The 18,245-nt window shown below is 38.0% G+C and overlaps 1 protein-coding gene across 1 annotated transcript in view; it reads right to left on the bottom strand.

Moving 5' to 3' along the window:
• The window catches only part of LIN7A (lin-7 homolog A, crumbs cell polarity complex component), a 115,517-nt gene that overhangs the window by 13,595 nt on the left and 83,677 nt on the right, over window positions 1–18,245 (bottom strand). The window contains exons 3-4 of the mRNA XM_047065028.1: window positions 16,637–16,708; window positions 14,095–14,304 (exon numbers count right to left, since the gene is read on the bottom strand). Of these exons, the coding sequence (XP_046920984.1) occupies window positions 14,095–14,304; window positions 16,637–16,708 (282 nt within the window). The remainder of the gene's footprint in view (window positions 1–14,094; window positions 14,305–16,636; window positions 16,709–18,245) is intronic.

The raw sequence follows: 18,245 nt of genomic DNA on the forward strand, positions 1-18,245 counted from the left end.
CGCTCTCAAAGGAAGCCTTTTCTGTTACTTTTGTTCCTGAGTTTGTGACTACTGCCTGCTTTACTTCTAAACCAAGTATGCAGGGAATTTTAAATTGCCATTTTAATGTAGTGGCATATATATTGAATAGAAGATATATATATATATCTTTTTAGTTACATTTTTAAAAATTAGTACAAACTTGAAAAATTAAAAAAAAAAAAGGGAGTTACTACCACTGACCTCATCTGTGGCTCCCCTGGTGCTTCTCCAACATTCCAACATGCCAGGTGTTCTTCCACTAGCTCTTTCCTCTGAATGGAATGTTCTTCCCTACATACTCACGTGGCTGACCCCCTCATCCCCTCTCATCCTCTCCAGTATCACCTTCTCTGACCACCCAGCACTGCACCCTCCCCTTCCCGTACCCTGGCACTCCCTATCCTCCTTACATTTCTTGTTTTTCCCTTCATACTTGCCACTGTCTAACACTGTATATGTTTATTTATTTATTTCATTTACTGTTTATCTGGAATATAAATTCCACAAAGGAAAGAATTTCTTTCTTTCTCTTTTTTTTTTTTTCACTAGAGAATCCTGACTGTACCAAATAGTGCTTAGCACACTCGAGATGTTTAAAAAGTACTTTTTGAATGAATGAATAAATATCAAGACTACAACCAGGCAATGTTGTGTAAACTTGTTTGGCCACATATGTGCTCTAGATACAGAGAACTTAACTATCTTTTGTCAACTGATTGCTCTATTTTTATCTCTCAAACTAAAATTTTGGTGGAATAACTGAGCAGGTAGGCTATTAGAGAAAGCAAATGACTGTGGTTAGATCAGGAGAGAGCCACACGACAGACATAGTTAAAGTTTAAAGTTTGACTCAGGTTCCCCATTTCTATAAATAATTGAAAATGCACCAGAGGGAATTTTAATGAGTATAATTAAGTTTATTCCCAGAATAATCAAATATGCCTAATAAGTTGCACATAATTAACTTCTTGAGGATTTTCTTAAACAATACATTTATTAGAGGTCAAGCAGGTTAAAAATGATTGGGTTTCTTTGTGGAACACTCCATATATGGGCAAAATATATTCAATGCACCCGGAGGAAATCACATTTTTAACATCTACAAATATTGACACCATAGAATGATGTGTGATCTGCGAGTTAGCATCATACAGCTGTTTATCATCCCTCCTGCCAATTCCATTTAATAAAATAAGGCCCGGGGCGCCTGGGTGGCGCAGTCGGTTAAGCGTCCGACTTCAGCCAGGTCACGATCTCGCGGTCCGTGAGTTCGAGCCCCGCGTCAGGCTCTGGGCTGATGGCTCGGAGCCTGGAGCCTGTTTCCGATTCTGTGTCTCCCTCTCTCTCTGCCCCTCCCCCGTTCATGCTCTGTCTCTCTCTGTCCCAAAAATAAATAAAAAAAAAAAATAAAAATAAAATAAAATAAAATAAGGCCCATGTGAAATGGTGTGTGCAGTGGGTTCCTGTGGTAGTTAGCTCTGTCTCAATTGCTATAGCATGGGCAGTGATATTTAAAGTTGCTTCTAGGGGTACCTGGGTGGCTTGGTCGGTTAAGCGTCCGACTTTGGCTCAGGTCATGATCTCACAGTCCGTGAGTTCGAGCCCCGCATTGGGCTCTGTGCTGACAGCTCAGAGCCTGGAGCCTGTTTCAGATTCTGTGTCTCCCTCTGTCTCTGACCCTCCCCTGTTCATGCTCTGTCTCTCTCTGTCTCAAAAATAAATAAACGTTAAAAAAATTTTTTTAAAGTTGCTTCTTACATTGCTTAAGAACGAGTAACGATGCAATCATCATTTAAATTTTCTAAAAGCAAGGACACAAAAATAAAGAGAATTTCAGGATTAGCAGCTGTCCGTCCTGTTTTTGCCTGGTGGCAAGCCTCATTCCAGACCCATGTAAAACTCAGACAGCTCTCAGTCTCAGGCTCCCTGCAGACTTCAGTTCCTGACTTTATGGAATGGTCAAATAGATACTGCGCCATCCAGATTGAGGCAGAAGAGAAAAGTTGCACAGCCTTAGCATATTTCTGTTTATGACACACTGGCACAATATTTCTACAAATCACTCAAAACTATATCGAAGGCCAATTATGAGTAATGTAGCCATTTCTATTTATGAAAAACTTAACTTGATGTCTCCAGGAGACTTAGATAAAAGCGAGCCCCTTTAGGGTATGATCTATGTTTTGCTTAAACTGATCTTTTCCCGGTACCAGGTATGGGCACATGGTAAATAATTCTTTTTTTGACAGTCTGATTGAATCCGTTAAAGTCATTTTCTTAAAATATGGCTCGCCTGTAGACACAGATTCAGTCATAGAAGAGCTGTCAATCTCTTTGCCTTTATCACCCATGGTAACTAAGGTCAATGGCAGGGCTCCTGCTCATGGATCCTGTAATTCTGAGACATGCCTTGGATGAAGTCTCCTTTCCAGAATGGTTGTCATTTGTGAAATTCCCTACATGTGATGATTTGGTAGAAGTCCACTCTATGTTTCTACATTTCAGAGTAGTCAGCAGTGATAAAATTACCCACTAATGATTCTGTATCTATGAGAGAAGAAGAGAGAATAAACCAAGGAGAGAAGGAAGGCCTATGGTTCAATATGACACACTTTGCAACTTCATTAAAAGTGGTCATGGCTGAACTTAGAAAGGTGTAGTCCTGGCATCATGACTGCCGAGACTCTCTCACCCCATTTCCCGTATCTGAGGCTCAGCAACTAACACCTAAGTTTGGGCATCTCACACGAACGTCTCAGTAATCACACATAGTTTATGATGTGTTACGTGCCTGCCATCTGTACCAGTGTCTTCTTTCTTTGAAAATAAAATCAAGAACAAGTCAAGATCAAAACCCATTGTGGAAAACTGCACAAACTCGAAGACTTGACTTGGTTTGCATTTCATTAGGTATACCTCTGGCACTGTGGTATATTAACAACATCTTAACTGTGCTTTAGGCTGGTGCCAGCAGTCTATAGACCAACGTTTAATAACCTAAAAGAATGTTGTTTCTCAAGCAAGTTAGGCTTAAACTGAATCACAAAGCATAGCTTTTAGGTCATAGAAATTGGCTTCTCTGCTAATGGTTAGAACAATAACTGGTGATTGGGTTTGGTGAATTCCTTAAAGCAAAAGTGATACCAGAACTTGATCTAGTACAGAATTTTAAGACAGATGCTGTATTCCTTTGAGATAAACCACATATTTCTCAGCCAACAGAAGAAGGATGATTACTCTACTTCCATTTTCTGCATTTGCAAATTAAGACTTTGTAGCAACAGGAAATACAGAGAGACCCATCTAAGAGCTTGGTGAAAAGGCTCTTGGATAATAATATACACCAATCATGGTGTGTGTTTTGTGGGAAGATAAAGTTTGTTTTTTGGGGTTTTTTTTGGCCAATACTATCTATATTTATTAATTCTCTCTTTTACCCTCATTACTATTAGGCAAGGTAGATAGGACAGGTGCCACTATATCAGCTTTGCAGATGTAAGAACACCAAAAAATCCAATGACTCAACAATAACAACCAATGAATAGGATCCAACTGCCTCTGGACTTAGATGGTCAATGGGGAGGGTTGGGGGGGGGCATTTACTGCCTCTTGAAGATAAGCAGAGACCAGAGGAAATGGCTTGGTCTGAGCTGAGAGTTTAAATGCATAGGTAGGCAAAATTGTAAGATAAAGAGACTATTACCTGTCTTAAAGGAATTTACCCTGATAGCTAATATAAATACTATTAATAAGAATTAACAGTTAGTGGCAGATACTTCCACATACTTTCTCTTAATTAATCTTCGTATCAGCCGCTCTGTGAAAGAGGTATGGTTATTTCTGCATTATACATGATGAAACAGAGTTTCAAAGAGTAACTGATCATATTATGGTTAGAATATCCTTACACTCCTCAGAAGCTATACGAACTTGAAATTTCTTGTCTTATTTGAAATGTTGAAAATATCAATTGGCAATAAAGTAAAAGTTTTGTAATTTCCATTGAAAGTAACAATAGAAAGACAGAAAATGGCTTCTGAAGTTGTTCTCAGGTGCCAGATCTTAGGTCAAGTGGTTTAAGGGTATAGAAAGAGAACGTCAGTATAGAAAAAACAATACTACTAAAATAGCGAAAAAGGTAATACATTTCATTTCATAATGAATAGCCATAGAAGGTATCAGAAATCCTTAGCCTAACTCTCTCTGTCTCTCAAAAATAAACAAACATTAAAAAATTTTAAAAACTTATAAAAAATAGGGGGCACCAGGGTGGCTTAGTCTGTTAAGCAAGTGTCCAACTTCGGCTCAGGTCATGATCTTGCAGTCCAAGGGTTTGAGCCCCATGTTGGGCTCTGTGCTGACAGCTCAGAGCCTGGAGCCTGCTTCAGATTCTGTGTCTCCATGTCTCTCTGCCTCTCTCCACGTCGTGCTCTGTCACTCTCTGTCTCTCAAAAATAAACATTAAATTTTTCTCCACCTCATGCTCTGTCTCTGTCTCTCAAAAATAAACATTAAAAATTTTTTTAATTATAAAAAAGAAATCCTTAGCCTATCACCAGATTTCAGAATTGATGAACATCAAGATTCCTATTGTACTTACAATGAAAGGAAATAAAACCTTTTTGGTAGCACCTAGAAGAATCTGCCCTATCTGGTTTCCAACCAACTCTTCAGCTCATCTTATCTGACTCTCCATGACCCAGTCGCTCTGTTCTTCTTTCAGCCACTGTAAGTCATTGACTTCCCTACTTGGGTATCTTCACCCAAGCTCCTTCCTCTGAGGATGATGGACTCTTCCTTGCCCTTCGCCTCAGCCTATATATCACCCTTCAAAGGGACTATTTCTACCGCTATAAAGTAGCTCCTTGTATTCTTTTACATGGCGACTTGTTTTCTTCTGCTCCTTTTCCCTTTCTAACACTTGTCATACTTGTCATGGTGTTTAATTATGAGGCAGTTTTATATCCTGAAATACAAATTTGTGTTCTTTACGTGTTCCCCCACCCAGCGTCCTTCAGTCTCACCTAGGTGGCAAAAAAAAAAAAAAAAAAAAAAAAAAAAAAGGACTCAAAAATATTTGAAAACCCTTGGCTGTAAGGCAGAAAGAGATGGCAGCTTTTTTTTTTTTTTTTCATCATCCAAAGACAAGATAGAATTGGGGCTGGAGGAAAGACAAAGAGAAGGCTGAAGGGCTTCACTGCTTGTATAGACAAAAAGTAGGAGAAAAGTACCCAAAGTGGGAAGGGAAGAAGGAAGTTGCATTGTCAGAACAGAAGTAGGGTGGAAAAGATTCAGCACATGCTGACTTGAGCGTCGAAAACCAATTTGTCCATGGCCTGCGGACAACTGGTCCTATGACATAGTACTGGACATGTGTCAGCTCACTGGATTTAGGATATTAACACACTGCATAATGTGCAGGAGGCTGAATAATGGCCCTCAAAGGTCTTCTTCCCTGGAACCTGTAAATGTTACCTTACATGGAAAAAGGGTCTCCGCAGATGTGTTTAACAATCTTGTGACAAGGAGATCATCCCGTATGATCTTGGTGGGCCCTAAATGCAAGCACAAGTGTCCTTGTAAGAGCGGAGTGGACGAAGATCTGACACAGAAGAGAAAAAGGTAACGTTACCATGGAGGCAGAGGTCTGAGGGCGGTGGCCACTGGTCAAGGAATGCAGGCAGCCACTAGAGCTAGAAGAAACAAGAAAGGAAGGGATTCTCCTCTAGAGCCTCAGGAGGGAGCACAGTCCTGTTCACACCTTGGTTTGGGGTCATTCAGCTGATTTCAGACTCCTGGCCTCTAGAACTACATGAGAACATGTTTCTATTGTTTAAGCCATCAAGTTTGTGGTAATTTGTTGGAGCAAACTAATCCATACCTGGAGTGGAAACTCCGACAAATGTAGAATTGCACTGAAGCTTTGGGGGGATTTCCTTTAGGTTGGGATAAGTGATAGATAGATCACTAGTTACACATACATTTATTATTTATTATTATTATCATCACCATCATTTTCTTACTCTCTACCAGGCAGAAAGTTCCATGAGAGTTGCAACCTTTTTTTATTTTGTTCACCATCTATACCCAGGGCTTAGCTCAGCAGCTGTCACATAATAATTGCTCTACAAATAATCATCGGATGAATGAAAAAAAAATGCTAAAATATCAGCAGAAAATGAGGAAAACACAAACAACACATGGTAAAAATAACTCTGAGAAAGACTGCACCAGCAACTACATTTATCAGTCACACACCCATTATCTGCAATCTAAATAGAGATTTAGGTCAGTCTGACCCCATGCGTAGGAATGCTTTCTAGCATCTACAGATTTGTACTTCATTACTCACTGACTGTGAGCGTGTCCTGGCACAGATACACTTTAAGTCAGCTTATCAGCACAATCTCAGTGCATGCTCAAAGCTCAAGCTGATCTGTTAATGTCTGAGAACCACTATACCCCGCGCTCATTTCTGCAGGCTGAAATCACAGGGCGGGGATGCGGCGGTTCTATCTGTGAGCTACTGTTACCGCTTCTATTGGCACAGCACAGTTCTTTCCTATTCCACTTTTTAAGTGAAAAGATCTCTGATCCTGAGCCAACTCAGAATGAGGGGGACCACACCACCGCCTGCTCCGGGTTGCAGCATATACTGGATTGTGGTGCCTTGCGTGTGTCATTCCAAAGGTGACTGGGATAAAACAACATGATCGCATTTCTCTTGGCTTCTTGACAATGGTGAGTGGAGTGTCACATGATGCGATCGGAGAACAAAAATTTTCAGTACTTAACTGGAATTCCAGCTTGCACTCCTATTTCGTTACAACCCAAACAACCTCCTACTTAGCTGCCAAGAAAGGTAAAGAATCTGGAAATGACTCCTAGACAGAGAGAGGATGGGAGGAGAATAGCTTTTCCTCGAGGCCTCGTAGCCTAGAACAGACTTGGATCCTGGTGCCAGGCCTCTAGGGAAAGCAAAGACTGAAGCTCGAACTCTCTGCCTGCCCCCTTAGGTCTGTGCCTGCTCCCCTCTAACAGCCAAGCAGACCTCGGCATCGAGTGTGGATCAATCAAGGCTGTAATTGGCTGTTTAGGCCACACTCTAGACTCTGAAATTTCTATGTCTGGCATGGAGTGGAGGGAAGGGTTAGGCAGATATAGAACAAGTCAAACACATTCAAACTAAACTCTTCAGGCCTCTTCAGTTTTCTGAGCCATTTGAATTCAAGTAAACTCCTCCTTTTTCGAAACTACTATTTTTAGGAACGGTTCTTAACTTTTGAAACGGTAAAGCCCCTTGTGAGAATCTGAGAAAAAGAACAGATCCTCTCCCCATCAAGAATGCACTTACATAAACCCATAAAGGTTAAGAAACTTTGATGTTTTCTACAGATACATAAAAATACTAATTTATCAATGGCTAAGGTATATACTTACTTTTAAATTATGATGAATGAGGCCAGACTGCCTGAGTTAGAATTTCCAGTTCTATCATTACTTGATTTCTCTCTCTCTCAGGTTCTCTGTTTGTAAAATGAGAGTACTAACAATGGCACCTACCACAAAAGATCATTATGGGGAAATACTAAATGCATTACGTAAAGGGCTTACAATGGTGTCTGGAGTTCAATGATTCTGTATGGAGCCTTGACTACTTACAGGGACTGTTCTAAGGCCGAAGATAAGGCAATGAACAAAAATTACTGCTGTCAACGGGCACACATTTTGATGTGGAGCTTAAATTTTCATAGAAATCTTAGTGCATTTCATAGTAATTTTAAAAATCATTTTATTTGTGTTTTCTCTTCATTCAGGTAACAGGTAAATAAGTTTTTCATGCAGATTTCCCTTCTGGGATGCTACAGCCCCACAGAGCTCAAATCTAAGGAATTCTCACTTCGCTTCGTCCACATCCCACACCTGACAGCCTTTCAGCATAAATAATTTAGACTGTGAGTACTCACCCTGAACTTGGCACAGGTAATTTATAAAATGGGAAAAAAGCCAAATTCCAGGAAAACAATTTATTCTGTTCCATCCCTAAACTTTTAGTCATTCATCTGTTATGCTTAAAAATCAATTAGCATTGTGCATACACTGTAGCAACAGCTTCATTTAGGATTAACTACAGAGCTAGGCGAATTCAACTGCCATTTTCCCACCAATGATGCTCTAAAAACATGCTTGGATTTCAGAGGCTAATGAAAGCCTCTTTTCACTGTGACATATTTTTAAAATTCTCATGCTTTTATTTTATCTTTCTGTCTGCCTTCTGCTTCCCACCTGCCCTCTCTCCCATCAGTACCAGCAGGGCATCATATTTCAGGTTGATTCTTTCGGACTTTCTCTGTTTAAAACAAGATTATTAGGAAAGGTTATAGATTTATAGGAAGTTGAAAAGGAACAGACAGGGAAGTCTGATGTACCCTTTACTCAGCTCCTTCCAATATTAACATCTTACAAAACTACTGTATAATATTAAAAATAGAAAACTGACATTGGCACAATCCACAGAACTTACTCATATTTCATTGGGGTTGACATCGTTTTAATTTTTATTTTATTTATTTATTTTTAATGTTTATTTTTGAGAGAGAGAGAGAGACAGAGACAGAGACAGAGTGTGAGCAGGGAAGGGACAAAGAGAGAGGGGGACACAGAATCTGAAGCAGGCTCCAGGCTCTGAGCTGTCAGCACAGAGCCCGAGGTGGGGCTTGAACTCACGAACTGTGAGATCATGACCTGAGCCAAAGTCGGACGCTTAACTGACTGAGCCACCCAGGCGCCCCCAGGCTGACTTTTTAAATAACTAATTATTACATTTGGTCAGTATCAGTGATGATCACAGTAAAGGCTGAAATTCAGTTTGTGTGTATTTCATGTGGGTTTCTGTGTATCCATTTCTGTATTTGTGTGTGTGTGTGTGTGTGTGTGTGCGCGCGCGCAAGCGTGTGTGTGTGTGAGACAGAGAGAGAGAGAGAAAAGAGAGAGAGAGAGAGAACAAATTCTGGCCCTACCCATTTCATGAGACTGTTCTAAGGAACAAATGGGAGAATCTCTTTTGTAAAAGCTGTTCATAAGTTTTAAGTGCTAAATAAACAAAAAGTATTATATTGTAGTAGATTTCTAATCTGTTTAGGAAAAAATCTCTCCTTAGTAGTCTACACAGAGAGTAGGTGGAGCCCACTTACCTGTATAAGGAAGGGTGTGGGGTGTGTATAGCAGTGTCAGGAAAATCCCATCGAAGGGCATAGAATCACAGCTACAGAGTTAGAAGGGACCAACTGTTCCAGCTGTCTCTACAGGACACATGTTCTAAAGTACTCCTTCGAGGTGGTCTCTAGTATCTGATTAAAACTTCAAATTATGGGCACATACTGTTTTATGATTCAGTCTTTCCCTATTCATAGAGTTCTATGTGTTTAGAAGCTCTTTAATATAATAAACTGAAATCTGTCTTCCTTGTGGCTTTTACCAGGGGTCTTGGTTCTGCCATCAGGCACCTGACACAATGCAGGACAACTGAAGACAGCCAGAATTCCCCTGAATATCCTCTTCTCTCTTCTAAACAACTCAAGTCCTTCTTTAACCTGTTCATTGTATACAAGCCTTCTCATCTCCAAATGAATTGAACTGTCCTCCACAAGGATGGAACCCAGATTGGAGCACAATGGGGTGTGAGCTGAACAGCACATTCCAGAGCACGACCAATCTCCTTCGATATCTGTACACTGTATTTGTATTATTAGCCCCTATGCTCACATTAACATGTTTTTGTGATTTTTTCCCTCAACTAACTTCCCTAATATTCCTCTTAAAATAAACTGAAATCCCCAGGATTTTGTTTGTTTGTTTTTTCAGGTTTTGATGGTTAGCCATTCTTCCCTGATTTTGCACCTATGTAGCAAGTTTTCTGGGCACAGGAGCAGGATTTCATGTAGATTCTCATTAAATTCGGCCTATGCTACTGTTCTACTGAGATTTTTTAATATCTGGAATCTATCATTAAATTTATTTACTGTCTCTGCTGGCTCCACATTGGCTGCAGCCTTTATAAATGGTTCTTTAGTCCTTCTCAAAATTGCTGATGAAATACTTGGGCATAAAAGGGTGAAAAGAAGATCATTAGGAAGCTATAAATTCAAACTGTGACATTTTAACCTTCTGTTAATGTTAAATTTTAATTGAGCATTCTGCTGTTTTTACTGAGGGTTGACCTAAGAAGTAGCCCTATACAAAGGCCTCTGTATTTTCTATAAAATTGCATTAGGTGATTCAGTGTCTCATCTGTAAGAATCCCATGGGAAATTTCTCTGGAGCTCAGGAATACAAAAAAAAAAAAAGCTTTCCTCCCAATGATAGCTGAGCTTGTATGAGTTTCCTTCTGTTTTGACTTCCAAGATACTAATAGAGACACGGAAAAACACTTGCTCAATTGCTGTATCTTTTCTTTACTTCTACTTATTGATTTTCCCCTCTTTCCATCATCCTACTTTATTACCTAACATGCCATGTTAACAGTTCTGTATGCACATATTGTATTTTTCACCAAATATTGTGATATATCCTTTCTAAAAGGAGGCAGGGAAGAAAAACAAACGTACATAATCAAGACATCCTTTCAAATGTCTTTTCAGATAAGATCCCCGGAATACTTTCTTCACTTGTTAAGTGGGACTTTAGGAAACTTTTCCCAGAGGTCGTGTACTGAAATAGTTCAGGTTTGCTTCAGCCCTTCAAATCACTTTCTTCTAAAATTTGTTCTCGCTTCATAATGACATGTTCTGAAAAGCTTTCATATTAATTTCCCCATGTGGTACTTTAAAGTGTAAGAAGAAATAATTTGATCATTTGCTAAATCTTTTCTCTTTTTTCACTCTTCCATTACAGAGTTGTTACTTTTTTTTTTTTTTTTTTAAGTACGTCTATCTGACTGAAATTTCTACTGAAAAGACTTCTGGATTGGGTTTTAGAAGCAAGGCCAGGTTCTTGCCTGGGGCTAACCACTCTGCATGACTATGAGAAATGCATGAAATTTCTCATTTACAGAATAAAAACTACCTCTTGATGAACATCTGAGCAATACTGGGTACTGTTAAAATGTATATAACTTACTTTCAAAGATTCTAAAATAGGTAGTTTATAATATATAGTTTGATTATATGGATGTACAATATTTTCTTAAACCCCAACTTCAGGAGCTTAAACCAGTCCAGGGTCGTCCGCAAAGCACTAAATCAGATAAGCAATATTCCAGAGCTTGGCTACCACAAAAGCATTTGTTATAACTATTTCAATGAACAAACGAAGCTTTGCTTATTAGCAAAAATAGGTCAGAAATGGATTCTCATTCGTAAAATCAGTGACTCATTAACTAGCATGGCAAATGGAATGTAAATGGTAAAATTAAAAGTGTTATATATATGTGGAATATTAAAGACTTTTGGAGACGTTGCCCACCTTTGCAGGAAAAGAATGCAAAAATCTTAAGAAGGCTCATAGCCCATACCATAAGATTAGTGGCCTAAGTTTGGTCACTAAACCTTCCTATTTCCAACTGCCAGTTTACTAGAATTTCTGGTTGTCTGAGGCTGAATATAAGGGTAACAAAATCCTGGCCCTGGAATGTTGTTTCATCTGCCTCAGTAAACCTTTTTTCCAAGGTAATGACTGGAACATCTGAATGGACAGAGAACTAGAATTTCATCAGCTATGACAGAGGCTGCATGAATGCCTTTTTGCTACTATGTTTGCTAAAATATGCTTACACGTGTAGCAGAATTTGCCTCAAGATTTTCTTTCAACGAGACTAGCATTAACAATATCATAGGGCTACTGCTAACCCTCTTCAACCTTCTTCAGTAACCACACTTACTTATCAAAGGTGTGTGTGACTGGGGCACATGGGTGGCTCAGTTGGTTAAGTGTCCAACTCTTGATTTCATCTCAGATTATGATCTCACAGCTGTGAGATCAAGCCCCTCGTCAGGCTCCATGCTGGGCATGGAGGCTGCTTAAGATTCTCTCTCTCTCTCTCTCTCTCTCTCTCTCGTTCTCCCTTTTCCTCTGCCCCTCCCTCGCCCACATTAGCTCTCTCTCCCCTACCTCTCTCTAAAAAAAAAAAAAAGAAAGAAAGAAAGAAAGAAAGAAAAGAAAAAGTTTGTGGGACTAAATTATCACAGTACCATTCTTAAAAGACGTCCTGCCTCATTTTAATCTTCATCAGAGCTTTTAGTTACTACTCCCCTTATTCAGACTAGGAAATTCAAGTATAGGGGATATTAATTTATAATCACATGAACACTGACTGATAGAGACTGATGAGTCTGATTCCACTCTCCAATACCCCCTGCAGATAAAGCCACATGTTCACTGCAAGGAAGGGATGAGAGATTATGAAATGCCGATAGCTGTGCCTATACATGGGTTAATAAACACAGGCTCTTTAGCTCCTTTAAAGACAGTTAAAAGTCAACCACCTATTACATTGAATTCACTTATATCTATTGTTGCTTCATATAATCACAATTTCTCTGTGTTTTTGGTTCTTTTTTGTACTTTTCATTTTTAAAAAATCTATACTTTTTTTGATGTACCCAATATATTTAGATCAATTGTAATAAATTCATACACCAAGGCACAGATTACTTTGTGAAATAATTGCATGACCTAGCTCCAGAACCGTCTACTGGAAAGTTGGACTCTGAAATTATCAGCTGGAACATGCTTTGAAAAAGTCATAATTACCTAAAGGTCAATAAGAAAGCTCATCTCAAAACATGGTTATATACAAAAAAGTGAATGAAATGGTAGTTTTAGAATTGGAATTCTGAAGTGATATAGAATATTCATGGATTAATGATTTTGAGGTATATCAGGGGTCAGCAGAGTTAAATGAGTAGTTTTGGGTTCTACAAAACTGCTAGTCATGCTAAAAATAAAAAAATAATAATAAAATAAAAGAACCACAACAATTTAATAAATTAATAAAAATGATAATAAAATATTATTATTAAAATATTATTATTAAATAATATTAAATAATTATTATTATTATTAAAATATTATTATTAAAATAAAATATTATTATTAATAAAAATAATAATAAAATAAAAGAACACAACAATTTACCCCATAGTTACCAATATCACATTCTAAAAGCTGTTTATTTTGGATATTGTGTTCTGAGCAGAAATCAGCAAGGTCACAAATAACCCAGGTCTAGTTTATTTATTAAAATCTTAAGTCCTTAGGGAAAAGATCTTAGGTTAATACAGACATAAACATTGATGTGCTCTTATTTAAACTTCTGAAATTTATGCTTTTAGATTATTCTTAGTACGTGTAGAAGTTATGGGTAGAAAATTGTTCTTTTCAGATTAAGTTATTTCTTTAACAGGTCTTTATTACATGTGGAGGTAATGGCATCCAAAGAATATGAGTTTATGAACAAAAAAGTATGTTCCTACTTCTACTTTAAAATGTTACACATTTAATCTACCTTAACTTCATGTCAAAGTCAAAATATATATGATGGATAGATAACATAATCAAACATTTTTGGGGAAGAGGTTATTATGTTTTTATCATACTATAGCTGTACATTAAGGAATTATCTGCGCATTCTTTTTCCATGTGCGTTATTATTATGTATATTAAAAATATCCCTCCTCTTTAATTAAAAAACACAGGATGAGGAGTTTTGTCGTTATTTTTAAAATGCATGTAATTGTTTATAGTAATTTGAATAGAAAGAACCTTGGAGTTATTATTACGCTCTTCTAAGCATTAATTCAACTTGAGTATCATATAGGGGAAAACTCTACTAGTTGGGATAATTTCTTGGGATAGTTTTCCAACTAGTTCACACTTATCATACCCGAACAGATGAAATGAGACATAAAAACTATAAAATTATTGCTTTTGTAGGGTTAATGTCCATCAATGCTGAGGAAGCTGTTTGGACACAAAATGATGATTTGTTCTAGGATTTCAACATTGACTTTAGAAACAGCAGGGGGCAAAAAATGTGCTTAGGGGAGAAAACCTCCGGTTATTTTATGAACATACCACTCCGTTCACTGATAGCAGCTGGTCTCCCCTTTTGAGGCCTCCGTGTCTTTCGGCCACCCCTCCAGGAATGATGCGGGAGATATAAATGGGGGAATTTTGCTCCTTTCCTCCCATCACGTTAAAACCAAGGCCTTCATCAGTCTTTGGCAGTTCGACTACCCGAGGGTGGGAATGGCCTTCACTAGCTGCAAAAGCTGCAACTGTTGCCTGAAAGAAAAGATGGTCATTTGGTAATACAACGAGGGAAATAAGGCTAATCGTATGCTTTGCAGTGCGTAGGATCAGGCAACTCCTCTTATTTTTATAGCATTCTCCTGTGAAAGAAAGAACAAGATGGGGCTGTGGGGGCGGGGTGGTGGGAAGATTCGCTTCATTTAAACGTCATCTATGACTCCTTTGTTTGGTAAAGCCCTGCCTAGCTATTCCCGGCTTTCTAGAGCTTATCCATTATGATACAAATTTCCCTTCTTCATAAAAATCTTCCCCAGTTACCTTAGTTAGATGCAATTCCTCCTTTTCTTGGACTCCAAAATAGGTTGCGTCCTCATATTACCTTTATACGGTACACATGCCATAACTGTTATGTATACGTGTTGACTATGAGCACCTGAAGGGCAGAGATGATGTAATCCACTTCTCTGTAGGACACCCAGTCTACCCCGGTGCATGTACATGAACGTTTATTCAATGTGCTTAGAAGCACTTATACGTGTATACTCTGGGGAATACATATATAATCTTGCTATTGCCAGAACACTGGCTTGGCACATTTTGTTTTTGCTTTTGTTTTTTGTTTTTTGATTGAGGATACCTAAAAGCAAATAAAAGCTAAAATAGGAAATAGATTCAAACGGATTATTATTATTTCACATCACTACTCTGTGTTGTTATGAGAGGTCCTCTTGTCTGGTACAGATGTTTCCCCCTACATTTTACATTAATATTTCAACTCCTACGGCAACGTGGGCAAAATGAGCAGCTCATGGTTCTAAACCTAGATGTACAAAATATCATTTAATGTGGACGTCATTTTATTTTAAAATTCATACATGAATTTTTAAAAATAAGCTGGAAACACAACTTACCATTAGTTCCCACCCCTCACGGAAATAAAATAACAGCATTTAAGTAGTTTCTATCAAGAAAAGATCCTCTGCCTGCTTCTTATTTTCCATTTCCATTAACCTGACTTAACCACAGTTGATTAGATGCCTACTATAAAGTGATTTACTCAACACTGTGAAAATATTGATTGCCAACGACTGTACATTCTTTTCCACACACAGCATTATCACATCAATTGAGCATTATGCTACTGTCTGCATTTAGTGAAGTTTAGTGAATGATATGGAAATAATGGCTTGTTTTTAGCTACATGCATTTGCTCATGCAAACCTCGTCGTCATGCATAGATTTTAATGGCTGACATGGATGCAATGCAGACAGCCCAGAAACAACCAGAAAATATTGTGCTATTGCAACATTATGCTGCTATCCTGCTGTTCTACATGAATAAGAAATGAGAATGGTAAAACACTACATAATTCACTTTCCCCTTAATTAAACCATGTAGGGATCATTTTTCTGTGTGTGTTCCACTTCAGTACAAGCAAAGCATGATGTAACGATAATAATACCCTCCTTTTGCCTGGGTTAAAAAAACCTTACAAATCTACAGTGTTCAGTTACAGAATGAAAACTAAGAAATCAGGAGAGAAACCAAACAAGAGGTGATATAACACAAAAGAATTAAATGGAAAATTCTGATTATTTTCACCAGTTCTTATTTCTTACACATTATTAGAAGGGTAAGAGCTTTTAAAAAGCAAGCTGTTGTGCATCGATTACAGCACTTCTGTTTGTAAAATAAGAACTACATCAGTAATTTTAGTTTAAAACTACTGTTTCCTAATGGTCTATTTTCCAGATAATTTCACTATCCTATTGCTATAAGCTTACCATTCGTGTAAGATTTCCATTAGATTTCTCTGCAATGTCTGGATTTGAGTTTTTAAAGAGCACATGTGGTCACTCTCACAAAAGGTGACAGGCTTTCCCTTTCGGTCAGTGTCACATTCTTTCAGCAAGCTACCCACTGCTCAGCTGTATACTTAGAAGGATCCTATGTCAGTGGGTCTCAGGTGAGTTCTCCTCATGTCTAACTCAAGTCAAAGCTTTCGACTTGTGCAAGTAAATCTTCATGCACTGAAAGGGGAACAGGTTCTTTTGGATCAAAGGAACGTGTCAGAAAACCATGTATTATTTCATACAATGAACCAGTAGATTTGCTTGTGCCAAATGGACAGTTAGTGAGTTTAATGAAATCATTCTCCTTTCTTAAGCTACAGAAGCAGCAGAAACGTTCAATTTTCCATTAGGATTTTTACCTGGGAAGCAGTACTGGTTCTAGACTCTGGGCTGCCACTGATGTCTAAATTCTCTTACAGTGTACACACGAGAATACCTGAAACACACACGCGCACAATCAATTACTAGATCACTGGGGTCAAATGTATTTTTAAAGTTACTCAAGTCTTACCTTTGCTGTGGCCCTGGCACGGAATTCAGGACAGCCATTAACAGTTATCGTTTCATGCATATATTGATACACCTAAAATGTTCACATAAAAAAAAAAAGAATGTGTAAGAACATTAAGAGCATCAATTCTTTCACTGCAGATAGGATGACAAATTTTCATTTGTAAAACAGAAATTCTCTGTTACAAACTGAAATAAGTCTGAATCAATTATCCTGATGATTTGGACCAAAAAAAAAATCTTTCCTATTTGGTGGGTGAGGGCTGCAGCAGAGAAGGCAAGCACTTATTATTTGGTTATCCGTGTTCATCAGGTATAAAAACTCGGATACTTGATTTTATAAAAGCTACTTTGGGGCGCCTGGGTGGCGCAGTCGGTTGAGCGTCCGACTTCAGCCAGGTCACGATCTCGAGGTCCGGGAGTTCGAGCCCTGTGTCAGGCTCTGGGCTGATGGCTCAGAGCCTGGAGCCTGTTTCTGATTCTGTGTCTCCCTCTTTCTCTGCCCCTCCCCCGTTCATGCTCTGTCTCTCTCTGTCTCAAAAATAAATAAACGTTGAAAAAAAAATTAAAAAAAAAAAAGCTACTTTGTCAGTAAAAATTTTTACCCCTACATATAGTGCCTTCTCTCAAATATCTGATAAAAATTTTATATATAAAGCTGCGTAACAATATCTTTTCCTTGCCTATCGGAATGTATGTTACCTTTTGTGACATATATTCATAATTCATAAATAGAGAAATAAAATGATATCCAGGGGCAGGAACAAGTAAAATAAGAGATTTTAGCACTAGTAACACAGAGCAACCTATCAGCTCTGGTTCATGTTAACGTTTAAATGAAATAAAAAAAATACAGGTAAAATCTGGACCCAAAATGATATTGTAGAAAGCACATAGGTTTTGTTGACTAACGGACCTAAGTTTCAGCCTTGCAGTATAATTGATGGACTGTGAGGTCCTGGCTGAACCACTTCACCATGTTGACTCTCTTTTTGCCCTTCTGAAAAATGGGTAAAGAATATTTATTTCATATGGGTTTCATTTGAAATAATACTTTCGAGGCACCTGGCACCTAATAAGCACTCCTTAAACAGCAGGTATTATTATTATTTATGATTTTAGGCACAACCACAAAAATTGTTAGTAGAAAAAAATGTTTTCCTTCTAAATTGTCAGGGATGGGATTATAAAATCTGTATATCGGTGGCAAAATAAATTGCTTCATTATAAATAACTTACATATACAGAATGACTCTTAAAGGATAGTTTGAGAAAATAGAAAAAAATAACAAGGCTATGTTAGACCATATGCCCATTTTAAAGATTTAAATAATAGTCATAAAAATCAACTGCATAATGTGCAGAGGTAAAAGTCCAATTGGGATTTCGCTGGGATATTTTTTGCGATTGGCCCATTAACTATTTTGTAAAAGATGAAATAGAAAGTTGCAATCAAAGATTTTTTTCCTTTCTATTAATCATATTTTCCACACTTAAGTCCAAAGTTATTAAAGTGAATTCAGAATGTGATTAATACATCCATTCCACAACCATTCTCTGAGTATCTCTGACCAATCTCTTTCCAACATTTCTTGGCTGGCTCATCATTT

This window comes from Lynx rufus, unplaced genomic scaffold, assembly GCF_022079265.1.
Source record: "Lynx rufus isolate CCGP_SWC_20201006 ecotype Redwood Valley unplaced genomic scaffold, mLynRuf1.p SCAF_7, whole genome shotgun sequence".
Taxonomy (NCBI): Eukaryota; Metazoa; Chordata; class Mammalia; order Carnivora; family Felidae; genus Lynx; species Lynx rufus.